Raw genomic sequence first — 16772 nt, forward strand, 5'->3', positions numbered from 1 at the left:
TGCCTTGTCCTTCCAACTCGTTTGGTTGGGAGTGATTAGATATAAGGAATGGGAATTAAAAGACATAAGACTTTAATTCTATTGTTTGGCTGGGGTATTGGGAGTTTAGAGGAGAAAGAGAAAGGGGATTAGACTGTGAAACTCCCACACATCTATTGCTTAATAGCTCATTTGGTTGGGACTTATTAAAGATAGGGAATGGGACTTAAAAGAGACTATTGTTTGGCTGTAAAAGATTGTGGTTGTGGGGGCTTAGGCATTCTTGATTTGACTGCTATCAACATAAGTTTGTTGTGGAAGTTCGAGAATTCAACGTGGGTTTGGCAAGGTCTTCTATCTAAAGAATACCTGACCAGGAATGTGCTTGCTTGGCAAGAACGTCGAGCTGGGTCTCATTTCTGGCAGGGATTAATGAAGGTAGATCATATCTTCCAGTAATGTGTGCAGAGAGTGGTGGGAAATGGTGCCCAGACCTTGAAGACAGGTGGAAGATGAAGGGATCCTTAGCTGACTTTTGTCAGGTCCCTATACCTCCATCTCAGATTTTCATATGCTGTTAGCTTCAGAAATATGTGGACAGTGAAGATCCCCCCGAAAATGAAAATCTTCCTATGGTTGATATATGCTCAAGAATAGAATTTTTACTAAGGATAATCTGCTCAAACATGGTTGGTCTGGTGATTCTCGTTGCCACTTCTGTCCTAGGAAAGAGACGGTGAATCACTTGTTGTTTGCTTGCCCTCTGGCCAGAATTCTTTAGGGGGTTGTGATGTGTGTTTGGCCTTTCCACCGTTCCAGACAGTACAACAGCCTATGTTTGGAGGTTGATTATTTCGTTTCCCTCTTCCCATCGTCGGTTGTACTGTGTGGAAGTGCATCGGTGGTCTGGACGATCTGGAAAGCTAGAAACGTCGTGTGCTTTAAACATAAATTCCCAGATGATCCTTCTTCTGTTGTTTCAGCTGTGTAATCACAGTTCTTCATGGGTTCACCTGCAGAGATAAATCAGATAGTGTAAAAATCAGATAGTGTAAGGCTCCTATTTAAATATACTCCATAGAATATATCCACCCAATTTCAACTACATATCTAGGAAAACACTATACCTCGGATTCCAGGCAGGGATACTTCTGTTGAAGAAGGAACACCCCGTGGGTTAGTGATGGCCCACTCTAGTGGATCTCAAGCTTAACATGCATAGGGTATAGATAGAAATGCAAGTGAGGCTCTGAGATCGGCCATGGCCTAGGAAGGACACCACGTGGCTCCACATGCGCATATGCAAACTCGCTTGTATTCCGCATACTTCCGATCGCATAATTTTTTTCAGGTTTTTTCTTATGCCAGCTCTGTGTTTGAAACAGGTCGAGTCAGCAGAACACAGAGGGAGAAGGGAGGAGTGCCAGTTAATCGTTGCGAGGATGGATTACTGAGTACTACCGAGTACCCACTTTGATTAGCACAAAGGGAAATTAAAGCTAAATTCTTCTATCATCTTATCATACCCCACGCACTCTAGCTGTAACTTTAGCTCCTTTAATTAACGCGATGAGGTCGAGAGTGTGCGTAACAAGAAGCTTCCACTGAGGTTTGCCGCTTGTGAGAAGTTTTTTTTTCTTTTGAGCAAAACATGTGAGAAGATAAATCAGGAATATAGGAGTCAGTTCTAGTCCAAGTCTAACAAGCCGGCTGCTATGTTCTTTCATAATCAGTCGGTCTGAGCCCAATTTGCTCGCAGACGAGGCCATAATGGGCTGCGAATTGTTGGAAATCAGATGGCATGCGTAGGCCATCAGTTTCCGCTATCCTCGGCCCTGATATACAGGCTTGCCATGCTCTCCTAAAAAAAGCAAAAATAAAAAAATACAGGCTTGCCACGCAATTCTATTTTCAGTAATGCACAGGCACCAACGGAGGAAATTGCACAAACCACTCATCTTTCGTCACCTTGTTGCGGAGAACACCCACTCGACGTCTTTTTTGCGCAAAACACCTACTATTCGTCTAATCCATTGCAGATAAGTCATAACCCAAGTTTTAGCTCCTTAACGAGGTTACTGACTGGTGGGGCCCACCTGTCAATGCCAAGGCAATGACTATTCAAGGAGGCAGACTACGCCGGCGATGAAAAGTTCGTCGAGGCTATTGTGGGCCAAGGTGAAGACCCACCCGTGGCTGTCGGCTCAGGTGTTCGACGCGGCAGACGCCTTAGAGCTCACGCAGCCCCGCCCCTGGCCAAGCAAGCGACCACAGCTGCCCCGCGCGCCCCTTCCCTGACGCCGGTGTTCACAAACACCTGCTTCTTGCCGGAGCTGCAGATGCAGGCACAGGACAGGCCGGCGCCCAGGCGACGCGCGACCTCGGCGTCGATGTTGGGGGTTGTTGCTCCCATTGCCGGCCAAGAGCGGGAAGCCGTCGCGGAACGGGCGGAGGTTATCGGCGTTGGCCCACGGCTTGGTATTGACGGACAGGCCCCACCGGTCATAAACCTCATTAACGAGCTAAAACTCGGTTTATGACTTATCTGCAACGGATTAGCCGAATAGTAGGTGTTTTGCGCAAAAAAGACGTCGAGTCGGTGTACTCCGCAACAAGGTGACGAAAGATGAGTGGTTTGTGCAATTTCCTCGGCGCCAACGACCTAAGGCAACAGCTACGCGTGTTCTGTGGCCAAGAAGCTCTGGTGCGCCATGTGTCGACAGCATCAACGTGCTTGATCCAGGGCTGCCAAGCTCGCGCATTCCTCTCATTGCATCTCATTCCCATGCTATCGCCTGTCCAACGAGGGCTCGTCAACAGACCACCTTCTAGAATCTAGCCTTCACGTTTACACAAGAGTACTAGGCAAGTAGCCGCCCCTATCCACATGCAAGTTTCTTGTGGACGGCCAGGCCTCTCTCCCTCTTTCTCGCGGACTCTGCTACGGCACAGTCAGGCCCCTGCAGCTCCGCAGACTGAACGTTCCTCCGGCTCGCACACAAAGAGGGCATCGTATTAGTCGTTATGTCCGTCCCGTGGGTGACGGTCCGTACAGCTGCAAGGCGACGCGTGGGCGATTTTGCCCTACCTGGTCGCCCCTCGTTACCGATTTACTATTTTCGGGGTCCATCTCCGCTGGGGCTCCTCTTCCCGTTCTCTCCCTCCATTCCTGCACCCTCGCTGCTCACTTCGCGCACTCCTTGTCCCGTTCTCTTCCGGTGTGGAAGGCCTGCTCGCAGATCCAGATCCAGCTCTAGGTCCCAGTTAGGTCTAGCCACTCTCCAAAGCCTTCGGTGCGCTGCTCGGGCGTGCGGTTGTAATACACTGCTTCCGAGTTTCTCAAGGAGGAGGATGGAGGTGGAAGGGGTTGAGGGGATGTTGCGGTCACTGAATCTGTCAGAGGCGGACAGGAAATGCATGAAGATTGGGGTGAGCCGACCTACTGTGAAGGTGGACGCTGACCCGAAGGCGGTGGGGAAGCTTTTCTCCGAGCGCCCGGCCATGGCGGAAGCGCTGGAGCAGACAGTAGGGTGGATTTGGTGCCCAGGGAAGGGAGTGAGCTGCAAGGGGTTGGGGGATAACATTTTTTTTGTTCACCTTCCCCCAAGCGGCAGGGAAGAGAAAGGCGTTAGAAGGGGGGCCGTGGAGTTTCAATAATGATTTGCTTGTTCTGGAGGATATTGTTCCGACGAAGACCATCAAGGAGTATGCCTTCGAGTACTTCCCGATTTGGGTGAGGATCTTTGATGTGCCACTAGGGATAATGGATTGGGAGGCAGGTGTTGCGATTGGGGGCATGATTGGGGAAGTCCAGGAAGTGGGAAGGGATGAATCAGGCTCTACCATTGGGGGCTTTCTGAGAATTAAGGTGAAGATTAAAAGATCGGCTCCTTTGATGCGTGGAGTCTCGCTGGAAGTGGAGGAGGAGATGAGGGAGGAGGAAGACGCTCTGGCTGACACGGCAAGGGATGGGCAGGAAGCAGACGGGGGAGAAGAAGGAGCTTCTATGCCGCATCGAGTATGAACATCTTCCGGAATTTTGCTATTCCTGCGTACTGGGCCACTGTGCAAAGGAATGCAGCATCAAAGTGAAGGACGGGGAGAAACAAGGCTGGGGAAGGTGGTTGAGAGTGGAGGCGCTGAAGAAGTAGGGGGGAGAACAGTCATGGTCACGTTCGGGTGAAGGACGGAGATCCAGCTTTTGGAGTGGATCTCTATCAGGTAGCCGCTCTGGTTCTTGGAGAAAACATCCAGAGAGCAGCGATCCGAGAAATAAGAATAAAGCTCGGGAGGAGAAAGAAGTCACTAGCCCACTGAAATTATTACAGCCAAACTGTAGCTTGAACCAAGCGAAGAGTACTGACATGCAAGTTGAGATGCCGATAAATGAAAGAAATCTAGAGGCTGCCCCTGAGTTAGAAGGTTATGAGGACAAAAAGATGAAAGTGGCAGAGAAAAGTGACAAATCAGAACAAGGGCAGAAACAAACTCCGAAGACAAAAAAGGTGAGGAGAAAACTGGAGTCTGGGAGAAGATCAAATGGAGATGCTGGTACTGTGCTAGGAGAGAAGAGGGTACCGGAATCCATGGAGGTGGATGAGGGGGACAAAAAAAAGGCACGTGTGGAGCTGGGAGAGACTTCTCCATCAGTTTACAACTCAAATACTCTTGTGGGGCTGTCGGAACAGCCCCGCTTTATCCAATGAAGATTGTGAGCTAGAACTGCCGGGGGTTGGGAAACCGCCCGACAGTTCGTGGACTTCTGGAACTCCAGAAGTCGGAAAACCCCGACATGGTGTTCTTAAGCGAAACGAGGCTGACCACAGGTAAGATGGAAAGATTTCGTTGGATGCTCGGCCTGCCAAATCTTTTGGCCCGGGATTGCGACAAGACCGGCGGCAGGGGAGTGGCCCTGCTTTGGCGAAGTGGCTTTGATGTGGTGCTGCATAATTTCTCTAGGTACCACATCGACGTCGAGGTAACTGAAATCTGATGGTTTTGTTTTGGCGCTTTACTGGCATTTATGGGGAACCTAATTTTGACATGAAGCATGTGACGTGGAGATTGATGAGGGAGCTCAATATTCAACTGGACCGGCCTTGGCTCTATGCCGGGGACTTCAATGAAATTCTTTTTGCCCATGAGAAGGAAGGTGGGAGGCTGAAGAGCCAACAAAAGATGGATGTATTTAAAGAAGCTCTAGAGATGTGTGATCTACATGACCTTGGTTTTGAGGGGGACAGATTTACTTGGCGTAACAATTGCAAGCTGAAGGAAGATTACATTAGGCAACGACTTGATCGTGCAGTGGCGAATAGTAGATGGAGTGCTCACTTCTCCAATGCTACTGTCCTCAATGGTGATCCTCGACACTCCGATCATAGACCTGTGATAATTAACACAGAGGAGAGAATTAAGAGGGAGAGGTGGAAAGGTGTGTCAGGCAATTTTAAATTTGAAGCAAGGTGGCTTGCGGAGAATGATTGTGGGGGGATTGTGGAGAGGGCTTGGCGAGACGCCAGTATGGTGCACGGGTGTTCGACCCACTCGGCCTTGAGCAAGGTGGCGAGAGAATTAAAAATCTGGGATAGAGACGTTCTTGGTGATCTTGAGAAGAGGCTGAAACATGCAAAAACAGATCTGGAGAATTGTCGAAGAAGCAGATTAAGCACCCATAATGTGGCCCACGAGGAATGCCTTAGAGCCAGGGTTGATAAACTGGAAGACGAGCTGGACACCTTTTGGAAACAGAGGTCTCATACTGAATGGTTGAAATTGGGGGATCGAAACACGGCTTATTTTCATGCTAGAGTGAAGGAGACGCAAAAATAACACCATTGGTAAGCTGCAGCGAGAGGAAGGGGGCTGGGCCGTGAAGGAGGAGGAGGAGAAAGAAGTGGTGATCGATTACTTCAACAACCTGTTTCGGTCTATCAACAACGGTGATGCGAATGTTATTTTGGACGCCGTTGAGCCCAGAGTTACAGGGGAGATGAACAATTTTTTGAGCACACCCTACACTGAGAATGATGTGAGAGAGGCCATGTTTTCCATTGGACATCTGAAAGCTTCTGGTCCCGATGGGATGTGTGCCATCTTCTATAAGAATTACTGGGACATTGTGGGCGATAGAGTCACTAGTGAAGTACTAAATGTGATGAATGGTGGCAAAATTCCAGATGGCTGGAATGATACCATTATTGCTTTAATTCCGAAAGTGAAGAAGCCGAATAATATCAAAGATCTGAGGCCGATTAGCTTGTGCAATGTCATTTATAAGATTATTGCCAAGCTGGTGGCAAAGAGGCTGAAGCTTATCCTCCCCGACATCATCTCTGAATCCCAAAGTGCGTTTGTCCCCGGAAGTCTCATAACCGACAATGTCTTGATTGCGTATGAAATGTCTCACTATCTGAGGAAAAGGAGGAAAGGAAGAGAGGGATATGCCGCCATCAAGCTTGACATGAGCAAAACCTATGGCCGCGTCGGATGGAAATTCCAAAGGGCAATGATGCTGAAACTCGGTTTTTGTGACCTGTTCGTGCAGCTGATCATGGAGTGTGTGGGCATGGTCAGTTATTCGGGTGAAAGTTTATGGGGACCTCACTAGTGAAATTGTTCCTGGGAGAGGGCTGCAGCAGGGCGACCCAATATCCCCCTACCTCTTCCTGTTATGTGCGGAGGGGCTCTCAGCACTGCTGTTCAAGGCTGAGAGGGATGGTCTAATCCAAGGCGTCAAAATCTGTATTGCTGCTCCTCGAATATCACATCTGTTCTTTGCAGACGACTCCCTCATCTTATGTCGGGCAAAGGAAGGGGACGCCAGGGCCTTAAAGGTGGCGCTCCAGGTGTACGAGTGTTTCTCGAGCCAAGTTATCAACAAGAACAAGTCTGCGATCATGTTTAGCCCCAATACCAATGCTACTGAGAAAGGGATTGTTATGAGCACTCTTTCTAGTCAACATGAGACTACGAATGACCGTTATCTAGGCATGCCCGTCCATGTGGGGAAGTCGAAGACCAGGGCGTTCAACTTTTGAAAGACAGAGTTTGGACCAGAATACAGGGATGGAAAGAAAAATTACTTTCTAGGGCAGGGAAGGAGATAATGATCAAGGCAGTTGCTCACGCCATCCCAACTTATACCATGAGTTGTTTCGACATTTCCAAAGGTGTGTGCGACCAAATATCTACTATGATTTGTCGTTATTGGTGGAACCACCAGGACAAGGATAATTCCATGCACTAGCTGAGTTGGCAGAAATTGAAGAAAAGCAAGAAGGAGGGCGGCCTGGGCTTCAGAGCTGTTCATTCTTTCAATCTCAGCATGTTGGCGAGACAAGGATGGCGTCTGGTTCAGGATCCATCATCCCTTTGTGCTAGAATTCTCAAAGCTATATACTTTCCTTATTGTAGGTGTTGGAGGCTGCTCCGACTGCGGGCATATCTTATACTTGGAGAAGCATATTGAAAGGTATTAAGACCCTGAAGCTAGGCCTCATTTGGCGTGTGGGTGACGGCCGGTCCATTAGAATTTGGGAGGACCCGTGGATTCTGAGGGGTAGCACCAGAAAACCAATCACTCCAAAAGGCAACTCTGATCTGTTGATGGTGACTGACCTGATTGATCCTATGTGTGGGGCGTGGGATGAATCCCTCATCAGATATTCTTTTTGGGAAGACGATGCTGACATAATCATAAAGATCCCGACTCACTTGGCCTACAACGACGCCGCTGCTTGGCACCCGGATCCGAAGGGGCTCTTTTCTGTCAAATCTGCATACCACCTTGCTGTTGCAAATGATGAAAGGGAAAGCAACAATGGGGGTGGTGGATCAGCAAGCATGCCGAGGGGTCAAATAAGATGGGTCAAGCTCTGGAGTTCACAAGTCCCCAACAAGATCAAACACTTTCTTTGGAGATTGGCTCATAACACAACAGCCGTGAGAATGAATCTTAGGAGAAGGGGGATGGACATCGATTCTAATTGCTTGTTCTGCAACTGCAAGTTCGAAGATACAGGACACTTGTTTTTTAAATGTAAGCAGGTGAAGAATCTGTGGAGAGGGCTCGATCTGGAAGAGGAACGGCTTGTGCTCATTCAAAAGACCAATGCCTGTGAAGTTTTTGAAGTCCTTCTCAATATGCATCAGGAGAAACTGACTTTGGTTGCCTTTTTGCTCTGGAACTGGTGGCTTCAACAAAACAAAGTACATGATGGTGAGACCTTGCGCCAGGCAGACGATCTTATTTTTTCTATCAGAAATCAAGCTTGCTCTTTCGTTGAGGTTACTAAGAGATCCAATATCAAGAGCAGCAGCCCTTTTTCGGTGTGGCAGAAACCAAAGCTCGGATGGTTTAAAATCAACTCTGATGGTTCTTTCATTGCTGCTACTTGCGATGGGGGCTGGGGTGCGGTGCTGAGGAACTGCAATGGCGTGGTGCTGGCGAGTGGCGCAGGGAATCGAAGCCACTTGCTTAGCGTTGTCCAGACGGAAGCTTTGGCTGCTAATCAAGGCGTGAAGATGGCTATTGAGAAGGGTATCCAAAGGGTTGTGCTGGATACTGATTCCTCGTCTCTGAAGGCTGCTCTGCTCTCAAGCGCTATGGACAAATCCCCTATTGCTATGGTGATTGAAGAAACCAAGGGTTTACTTGTGTCTCGCTTCTCTGATTTTCAAATTAGCAAGTGTGCTAGATTTTGTAATGCCGTAGCGAACAGCCTGGCCAAGTAAACTTCCTGCAGGCAACGACTTGTTTGTCGATGGCGTGCACGATGATGTAACCCTTTTAGTGGTGAGCGATCAAGCTTCACCCGCTAGTTAATACAATTTTGCATTCAAAAAAGAAAAAAAGAAAATAGAGAGAGGGCACCGTACAGTGGACGGTCATTTCAAAACGCGGAAACCGAAACGGAAAGCAAAGACGAAGAGAGGAGACGCTCTGCTCATGCCAGCCTGCCAGGTCACCGGGGACGGTTACTGCGGATCTTCACGAACTGTACGCCGCAGCCACTATACCATGGGTTTCCGGCCCATTTCAAAAACCCAGCGCGCCCCTTTTTGCCCCAATATCCCTCTCGGCCTCCACCCAAAGCAAATGGCATCCACGCGGGCCTTTACGGGCGATAACGTGCCACGTGTGGAGCAGCGAGACCGAGATTTTTTTTTTGAAGGGTCTGAGACCAGAGATTATCGGCATTAGATCTCATTCATCGACGGTCTCAGAGCCCAATCAAGGCGTTCAAACAAATAGGAGCCCACAAGTGCACGTCCAATTCTTTTTAGAATTGCAAGCCCGCATGTCTTCCTGTACTGATCTCTTTAACGGCTCATCAAGTTCCTCTGAACAAAGTACGTAGAAGCTGGCCCATTAGAAAGACGAAAACCCGGTATAGAAGCCGAAACAACCAAAATCTACGGAGATCTTGAAACGAATTCAATACTCGAAACTTATAACAACCAATGCACCCGTTTTTCAACGACATAAAAAAAAAGGCAAGATCCACAGCTCATAAAGCGCAGGCACGTCACGTAGGACGGAAGCAACTTGGAGCTTGGAACGGCCAAAGATTACAAATCCGCCTAAGCACGCCAACTCAGACCAAATCTGGCATTTTCCAGATCCAGAAATTCAGAGGCACATAGCAGGTGTCACATTTCGTTTCAGATCTTGCATAAACAACAATACTGTAATTTCGACAAATTTCACATTGATATTGCTACAATAAAAACTCCTGCCCAATCAGCTACAGAAATACAGGCAATTACCCTAAGATTCACAAACCCTCTCTCTCTCTCTTCGTCATCGTCGACCCCCTTTCACCCGATGGGTACCGCGGAATGACCGATGTACCCCCACCCCGATATCAAATTTACAGCGAGGTACCCCCGACACACAACCCTTATCTCTCTCGGCTAAACAACGAAGAAGAAAACCAGCTAATGGAAAACAAGCTCAGGACCCTAGGTACGTCCGCGAGGCGGCGGAGGAGTTGTGGGTCTACTTCTTGGCCTTCCGGGACGGGACCTTCCTGGCCGGAGCGGCGGCCTTCTTCACCGGCGTCGACCGCTTGGTGGGCGGCTTCCTGCCGGCGGGCTTCTTCGCGGGCGCCGGGGCGGCGGCCTTCTTCCCAGGCGCGTCCTTGGCTGACGTCTTCGCTGCCTTGGCGGGGCGGCCGCGGGCTGGAGCAGCGGTCGCCTTCGTCTTGACCGCCGCCTTCGCGGCCGGCTTGGCAGCCGGCTTTGCCTTCGCGGCAGGCTTGGCCTTCGGCTTCGCAGCAGCCTTGGCAGCCGGCTTGGGCTTCGCCGCCGCCTTGGTGGTGGTCTTGGCTGGGGCCTTGGCAGGCGCCTTGGCCTTGGGCTTCGCGGCAACCTTGGTGGTCTTGGCTGGCGCCTTGGCCTTGGGCTTGGCGGCGGCCTTGGTGGTCTTGGCAGGCGCCTTGGCCTTCGGCTTGGGCTTGGCGGCGGCCTTGGCGGCCGGCTTGGGCTTGGCAGCGGCGGGGGCGCGCGTGGGCGGCAGCTTGTAGGAGCTCTTGACCTTGGTCAGCTTGCCGGCGGCGACGAGCTTCTTGAGCTGCACCAGCAGCAGCTTGCGGAAGTTGGGCGGCAGGTGCGCCTTGTGCTTCTCCTCGACGAACTTGGCGATCGCGTACTGGCTCGACCCCGTCCTCTCCTTCAGCGTGCTGATCGCCTCCGACACCATCTGCACACGCAAATTCAAAGCAAATTCACTCAGATCCACTCACAAAAACATGAACGCCAACAACGACGACGAACGAACCGAGATTCAGCAGAGCTCGGGAGTAATTACCTCGGCGTAGGGCGGGTGGGAGGGGTTGGCGCGGGGCTTCCTGGGGGCGGCGGGCTTCTTGGCCTTGGCCTTGTTCTCCTTGGCCGGCTTCGCTGCGGCGTCGGTGGCCTCCGGGGCGTCCACGACGGGGTCGGCGGCGGCTGCCTCCGCCTGAGTCGCCGGGACGTCGGGCGCAGCAACCTCGGTCGACATCAATGCAGCACTTCTCTTGGACCGGGAGAAGAAACAAGGTGTTCGCGAGCTTGCCGGAGCTGAGAGAGATGGCGGTGGTGGGTGTGGAGGTCGGGACGAAGGCAGCGGTGGTTAAATAGTGGGAGACGTCGCGACGACAGGGGATGAAGCGGAAGCCGCGCGCTGATTGGTCGAGGGGACCGCGCCGCGGATCGACACCCCACGCGCCCTGCACCCAACCTGCACCGTCCGATCCGTCTCCATCCGACGGCTGTCATCACGCCTCGTCCGGTGCCGCGGATTGCCGCCCCCCAAGTTGGCTGCCCCGGCTCCGGATCCAGCCTCCACGCTCCAGAGTGTGCTTCTCCTCCCGATTTACAGCCCAATATCTCCCGAACCGCTGCACCGATTCGGCTGGAATTTTTTCCAGCGTGTAGCCACGGATCATAGCTTTCTAACGATATCAATTTTGTTTCGTTTGGTTCCGAGTTCAGAGAGAAATTGATCGGAGAGCCAGGACTGGTCCGGATGGTGCTTTTGTGTGAGTTTGCCGGAGATTTCCGGCCGGCGGCACGGGATGCACCGGCGAAAAATGGTTTTTCCCGGCTCGGGCGTCTAGAGGTCTAACAGGGGAAGCCATCGGGCCCGGAAGCACGTCGATCCGACGCCGTTTTGATATGCTACGGAGCAGTTTAGCGCGGCGCAAGTGACACAACTTGGGACACCATTCTTGCTGGCGTGTGAGTTCAACCCTGGTTGGCCCCGTGTACCGGCGCGGTTGCCGGCCGGCTAGCCGGAGAAACGGCGTCCTCCGGTCTATATGGACCATCAGAAAAGTGTCCCGGCTGCTGCATTTGTGTTTGGCAATGTTGAATTGGAATCAATTTGCACGGGAGTGATCGGAGCTTGTTCTTGTGGGTGGGGAGAGTCTACCGGGTGAGACAAGTTAAACTTGTTCATCTTTGTGAGCTCAAATTTGTTCGCAAATTCGGATGTTTGTTGGCACATGACGGGACACGGATCCGTTATTTGTTTGGAACGATGAAATGGATCGAAATTGTCGCAATGTATTGTTTTGATGTTCGGACCAGGAAAAGGTCAAATTGGGCTGGGCGTGTAGCCGCTTTCGCCCGAATACCATGAGCCGGTCAAAATCGACATTCCAACACATGGAGTTCGTAAAGTTTTGTACAGTAGTACTGAAGTTCGAAATGCAAAGAATCAAATGCTCCAGCGGGTCAAAGTCTATCAGGAAGATTAGAAAACCGCAAACTTGTTTTGTACCAAACGTCAATCTGCCCCATGGTCACGGCTCATGGTGAGTCCCAGTGACCTTGGAATGGGCATGTCATTTGCAAACTTTAAGAACTCGTTTCATGGACATGTTAAACACCAAACATATGCATCATGCTCTGCAGCATCAGACCGGGGACAAGAATGATGAGCAGCAACAAATCATATCGCGCATACATCAACACACAGCAAAAGGGCACAGGTGTGCCATCAGCTCAGCCATGAGCTCAGAAGCTTAACCAACAACAGCCATCCCCATGGATGGATTTCATTCATGGAATCGAGAAGCTCAACTTATGACTGGATGATATTGTACTAACACGGCCGTTCACTGGTGGTGATTAACCATGCGAAATTCTTGCTGCAGGTATGCGCCGGCTAATTAACCCATGGCTGACTGTTCCGCACGGTCCACATCACGCTTATCTCCCACTAGAACCCATCACGTCTTTCTCCTGTCCATAAATAAACCCATCTTATTAGCATCCCAAAATCTCCGGGAAACTGCTCGGGAAAGTGGTTATTTTTCTGTGATGCCTTCTGATGCCTTCTGGTTTGCCTTCGGGAGTGTCCTTCCTGCAGGATTTGGAGTAGTAGCTAGCAAAATGCAAACGCACCGCGAACATGATAGAAACGCCGGTTGTGATCGGTCGGTCGATGCATATCCTGGGTGGCGTGGCGTCACATATATAGCATGTGATATAGTACACGGCTAAACTCTGCTGTTAATTTCCGTGACAGCGACGTCGATCATCGGCCGAATGGCCGATCGGTGTCCGTAGATTTGGAGCGAGCTCTCGAGCCGGAAGTTGTGTGCCATTCTCTTTTCTTGACTTTCTTTTTGAGAAAAACAGCTTTGTATGTACGCACTTTGCAGATTGCAATGTTTGTGTGATGACTGAGTACGCGACCGGCCACTTGAGCGCGCACTCCTTTACCTTGAGCTAGCGTGTACGAGAGATTAGAGGATCAGGCCACGCTCTGGGACATGTACATCGGTCGTCCGAGATAAAACCTAGGAACGCTGATCGTTTCGCAAGACTACCTATGTACGGCTACCGCGGCTGTTACTTGTCTCAGGATTAACCAGTACGCAAGGCTTAGAAACAACCTAACAGGGTCGCCTTCAACGAGTATTCCCGCTAGCTCAGGTGGCTTGGTTCCTTGTGGTGGAACCAGCCCACTCAGGTTTAAGTTCTATACTTGACGTATGGGTGTCACATTCCTTAACCGACGCTATCTTTTCAGTGGTAGGTGACGTACCCGTCAACAACAAGACGCCAGCGGTGACTTCGTCAATCTCTCAAAATCTGTCGGCTCAGTTTTTTCGAGGTGCTCATAGGGGTAGCGTGTTCGTGTGTGCGTTCATAGGAATGAGTGTACACGCGTGTTGTGAGGGTCTGCGTTTGTACTGTGAATAAGGTATGGCTATGGCTCGGATGGCACGACACAATAGCAACAAAAGATAACACGTGCGTACAAGGAATTGGGAGGGAGATTATTGTTGTAGCGTTTGCTCTCCTCCACAATCAACTCATCACATGCCTTTTAGTGTGTTGCACCCAAATATGTTAAGGGGTGGTGAGGTTAACAATTGGTGCAGGGACGAGACCGACTTGTGTCATGCAATTCTTTCGGTGGATATCACGGCATGCTACAATAAGTAGGAATATGTAAATTACAGGGTTGACCGCCATTTTTCGAACCAATTGGAAAATCCGAAACATGGCAAGTTTCGAGAAGAAACTAAATAGTTACCCTGCTGAGTTAATTTGTTCTATATACTCACTTTTATCACATTGAACAGGTCTACCTGCAGAACAGGAAACAAATTGCTTCACGCACCAGAGCTAGGATGTTGCGACAAACAGCCTTGAAGATGCATCCTGATAAGGCGAAGGTGGGTAGACAGACAACGTGCCACTGCAACAAGACGACGACCTCATTGGTTTCTTCTCCGATTCAAAGTTTGTTCGTGTTGGGAAATGTCTTTTGAGTTCAACCAAAGCCCCTTTGGTGGAGAAATACAAAACTCTAACTGATTAGCTTTTGGCGGCCCTCTGTGCCGTTTGTAACAACTTACTTTCTAGCTTTACCTTCTGCTTGATACTCGAACACTAGACTTTGGGTGTGTTCTTGGTAGCTAGTGAGCTATGAGTGCGTGCTAAACTTTTGGTGTGCCCAGTGGGTGAACTATGTCTGTTATCTCGTGGTAGTGGAACCTGATGGAAATATCATCTAGGACAGAAGAAACTTGTTACGACATTAAAGGTTGCAATAAGAAATTGATAAGGTTCTATATCTTCTTTGGGGAGATAACGGGACCATAGCTAAATATTATGGAATACGGTGCCGTGCACGCTCATGAGAAACAAGTACATCCCCCGAGGTGCATTTTGTCCCGACACTCATCGGGAGAATCCTATTTCTTGAAAAAGCATCAAAGTTGCGTACCATCGATACCATGGGTTGGAGGAAACAAAATATGGGGACGACATGTGGCGTTGAGATGGGTCACGTAGGAACTCTTTCACATGTTTGGTTGTGTACGCATGATGTACCATTTCTAGATAAGAACTATATCTCAACATGGCTTTGCAATAAGATAACTGTTGTGACGAGGACAACCCATGGGATATTCTTTGTATTTTTTTCCCCGCATGTAATTTGTTTAGATGCAAATTTACGTACATTAGGTTGCTTAAATGGTATACCTACCAGACGTTTTTACATATAAGCGGAGTGACCTGAATTTTTTTTCCCATTCTATTTCAAGGGATGAACAACAAAAGAGTGGCCTACATATTTTGCTACTCCCTCCGGCCGGAATTACTTTGTCAAAATATTACATGTATCTAGACGCTTTTTACACATAAATACATCGGTATTTGGGCAAATTTGAGACAAGTATTTATACCGATCGGAGGGAGTAACAAAAATGGTCACACAAGGTAAAGGATTTGGAAATTTTCCAATGAAGCACGAAATCCCAAATAGCAGAGTGCCACTATTGTACTTGCCAAAACAAATAACTTGGCTGGTAATTAAGTAAGACATATCAATGTTTGTGCAACAATTGCCCTAGTTAGTGTGGATGTGCCCTTTAGAGCATCTATTGATGCCTATACTCATACGGGAAGCAATTAGTTATGAAAAGGTTTGGTCTTATATTATTCCTTTATATGCATATTTCGCCAACTGTGAATCGCTTATTCCATTTTAGCCACAAACTAGGGCACATAACGGTAGAAGTCATGAGAAGTGCCCCACCGTTCAGTTAGGCATGGGTAAGACAACGATAAGGAGAACAACACAAGTGAAATGCAATGAGTGTTTCTTCTTTTCTCTTTGACGACTAGAGTCCAATAAGGACATGTACAAGGGAAGAGAAGACTGCATTTTCCTTATGTGTTCCGCATTGTTTATGTAAGGCAGTAAAACATGTTATACATATTTTTATCTTATATTGTCATATTTTGCAATTAGTGTGTGAATGAATAAAATTATTTAAACCAGTGTGATGAAACAATGAAATCATTGGATTACCGAAGGTGGAGCCCGAGCTGAGGGTCAAACCTACTGAATTGACAAAATAAGAGCGATTCAAACATTGGACTCATGGGTAGGACATCAGAAAGATAAATTTCGATGCCAACCATCAGTGACTTTGAAGATTACGCGGATTCGATAGAATCAATTAATCCTTTGGTACTGTGGCATTTTATCTTTCTAATGAAATATCATCTGTTAGTTAAGAGAAAGCTCACACCTTGTTTTCACTTCTCTCTTCTTGAAATCATCAGTTATCCTATGTTGCATTGGTAAGAAAACACGGACATCATCTCATTGTAATGCTCTAAAGGCTCTCTTTGTTTGGGTGGTGGTTGTGGCGAAGCAGCTCTGGGCTGGATGTGTTGGGAAAACTACCGTTTCTGGGAGGCGGTTTCAATGAAAGTTGGGAAAACAAGGAGTGGGTATAAAGCTAATGTCATTTCCTTGCTAGTTTTATGAAGTATCACGGGTTGATCGGGCATGAATGTGAAAAAAATACCGTCCTAGAAGTGCTTTGTCCTTGTCCAATAAGTTTCGGTGGGGTACGTGGTTTTTTGGAAACAATAAGAATACGCTCCTAAAATTTCTTTGTCATTGTCCAATATAACTAGAAGCTTCCGGTCGTTGTAACGTGTCTGTGAGTGTTTTTGAGTTGTTTGTTTCTACTATAGTCATCATTTTCTTGGAATACTGTTGTAAAAGCCAACCAAATATAGCCTCAGAAGGCTGCCGACATTCTATTTGAACTAAAGCAATTATAATTTAGTATCGGAGTGAATACATGCCTAAGGTGCAACAATATCTCCAAAAGACGAACCGAGATACTAACTCTGCTCCTGGACATAAGATGTTATATCTTTGTTCTAAATCAAACTTCTTAAACTTTGACCATGCCTGTAGAAAAATCTATCAACAATCTGCAACATTAAGTTAATTCATTTAAATCCATCTCGTTGATACTGTA

The 16772-nt window shown here is 48.6% G+C and overlaps 2 protein-coding genes across 2 annotated transcripts; one reads left to right on the plus strand and one right to left on the minus strand.

Moving 5' to 3' along the window:
- Nucleotides 1-4355: 4355 nt before the first annotated feature.
- LOC106866882 lies at nt 4356-7019 on the plus strand. Its single transcript, XM_014903253.1, has 3 exons — nt 4356-4553; nt 5831-6326; nt 6556-7019. The coding sequence occupies exons 1-3, from the start codon at nt 4356-4358 to the stop codon at nt 7017-7019; spliced, it is 1158 nt and encodes a 385-aa protein (XP_014758739.1).
- Nucleotides 7020-9650: 2631 nt separating this feature from the next.
- Nucleotides 9651-11086, minus strand: LOC100833820 (histone H1). Its single transcript, XM_003557265.4, has 2 exons — nt 10793-11086; nt 9651-10684 (listed from the first exon to the last, which is right to left on the minus strand). Exons 1-2 carry the CDS (start codon nt 10982-10984, stop codon nt 9983-9985), a joined length of 894 nt encoding a protein of 297 aa, XP_003557313.1. The 5' UTR covers nt 10985-11086; the 3' UTR covers nt 9651-9982.
- Between the last annotated feature and the right edge of the window lie 5686 nt (nt 11087-16772).

The sequence above is a fragment of the Brachypodium distachyon genome, chromosome 1 (genome assembly GCF_000005505.3).
Source record: "Brachypodium distachyon strain Bd21 chromosome 1, Brachypodium_distachyon_v3.0, whole genome shotgun sequence".
NCBI classification, from domain to species: domain Eukaryota; kingdom Viridiplantae; phylum Streptophyta; class Magnoliopsida; order Poales; family Poaceae; genus Brachypodium; species Brachypodium distachyon.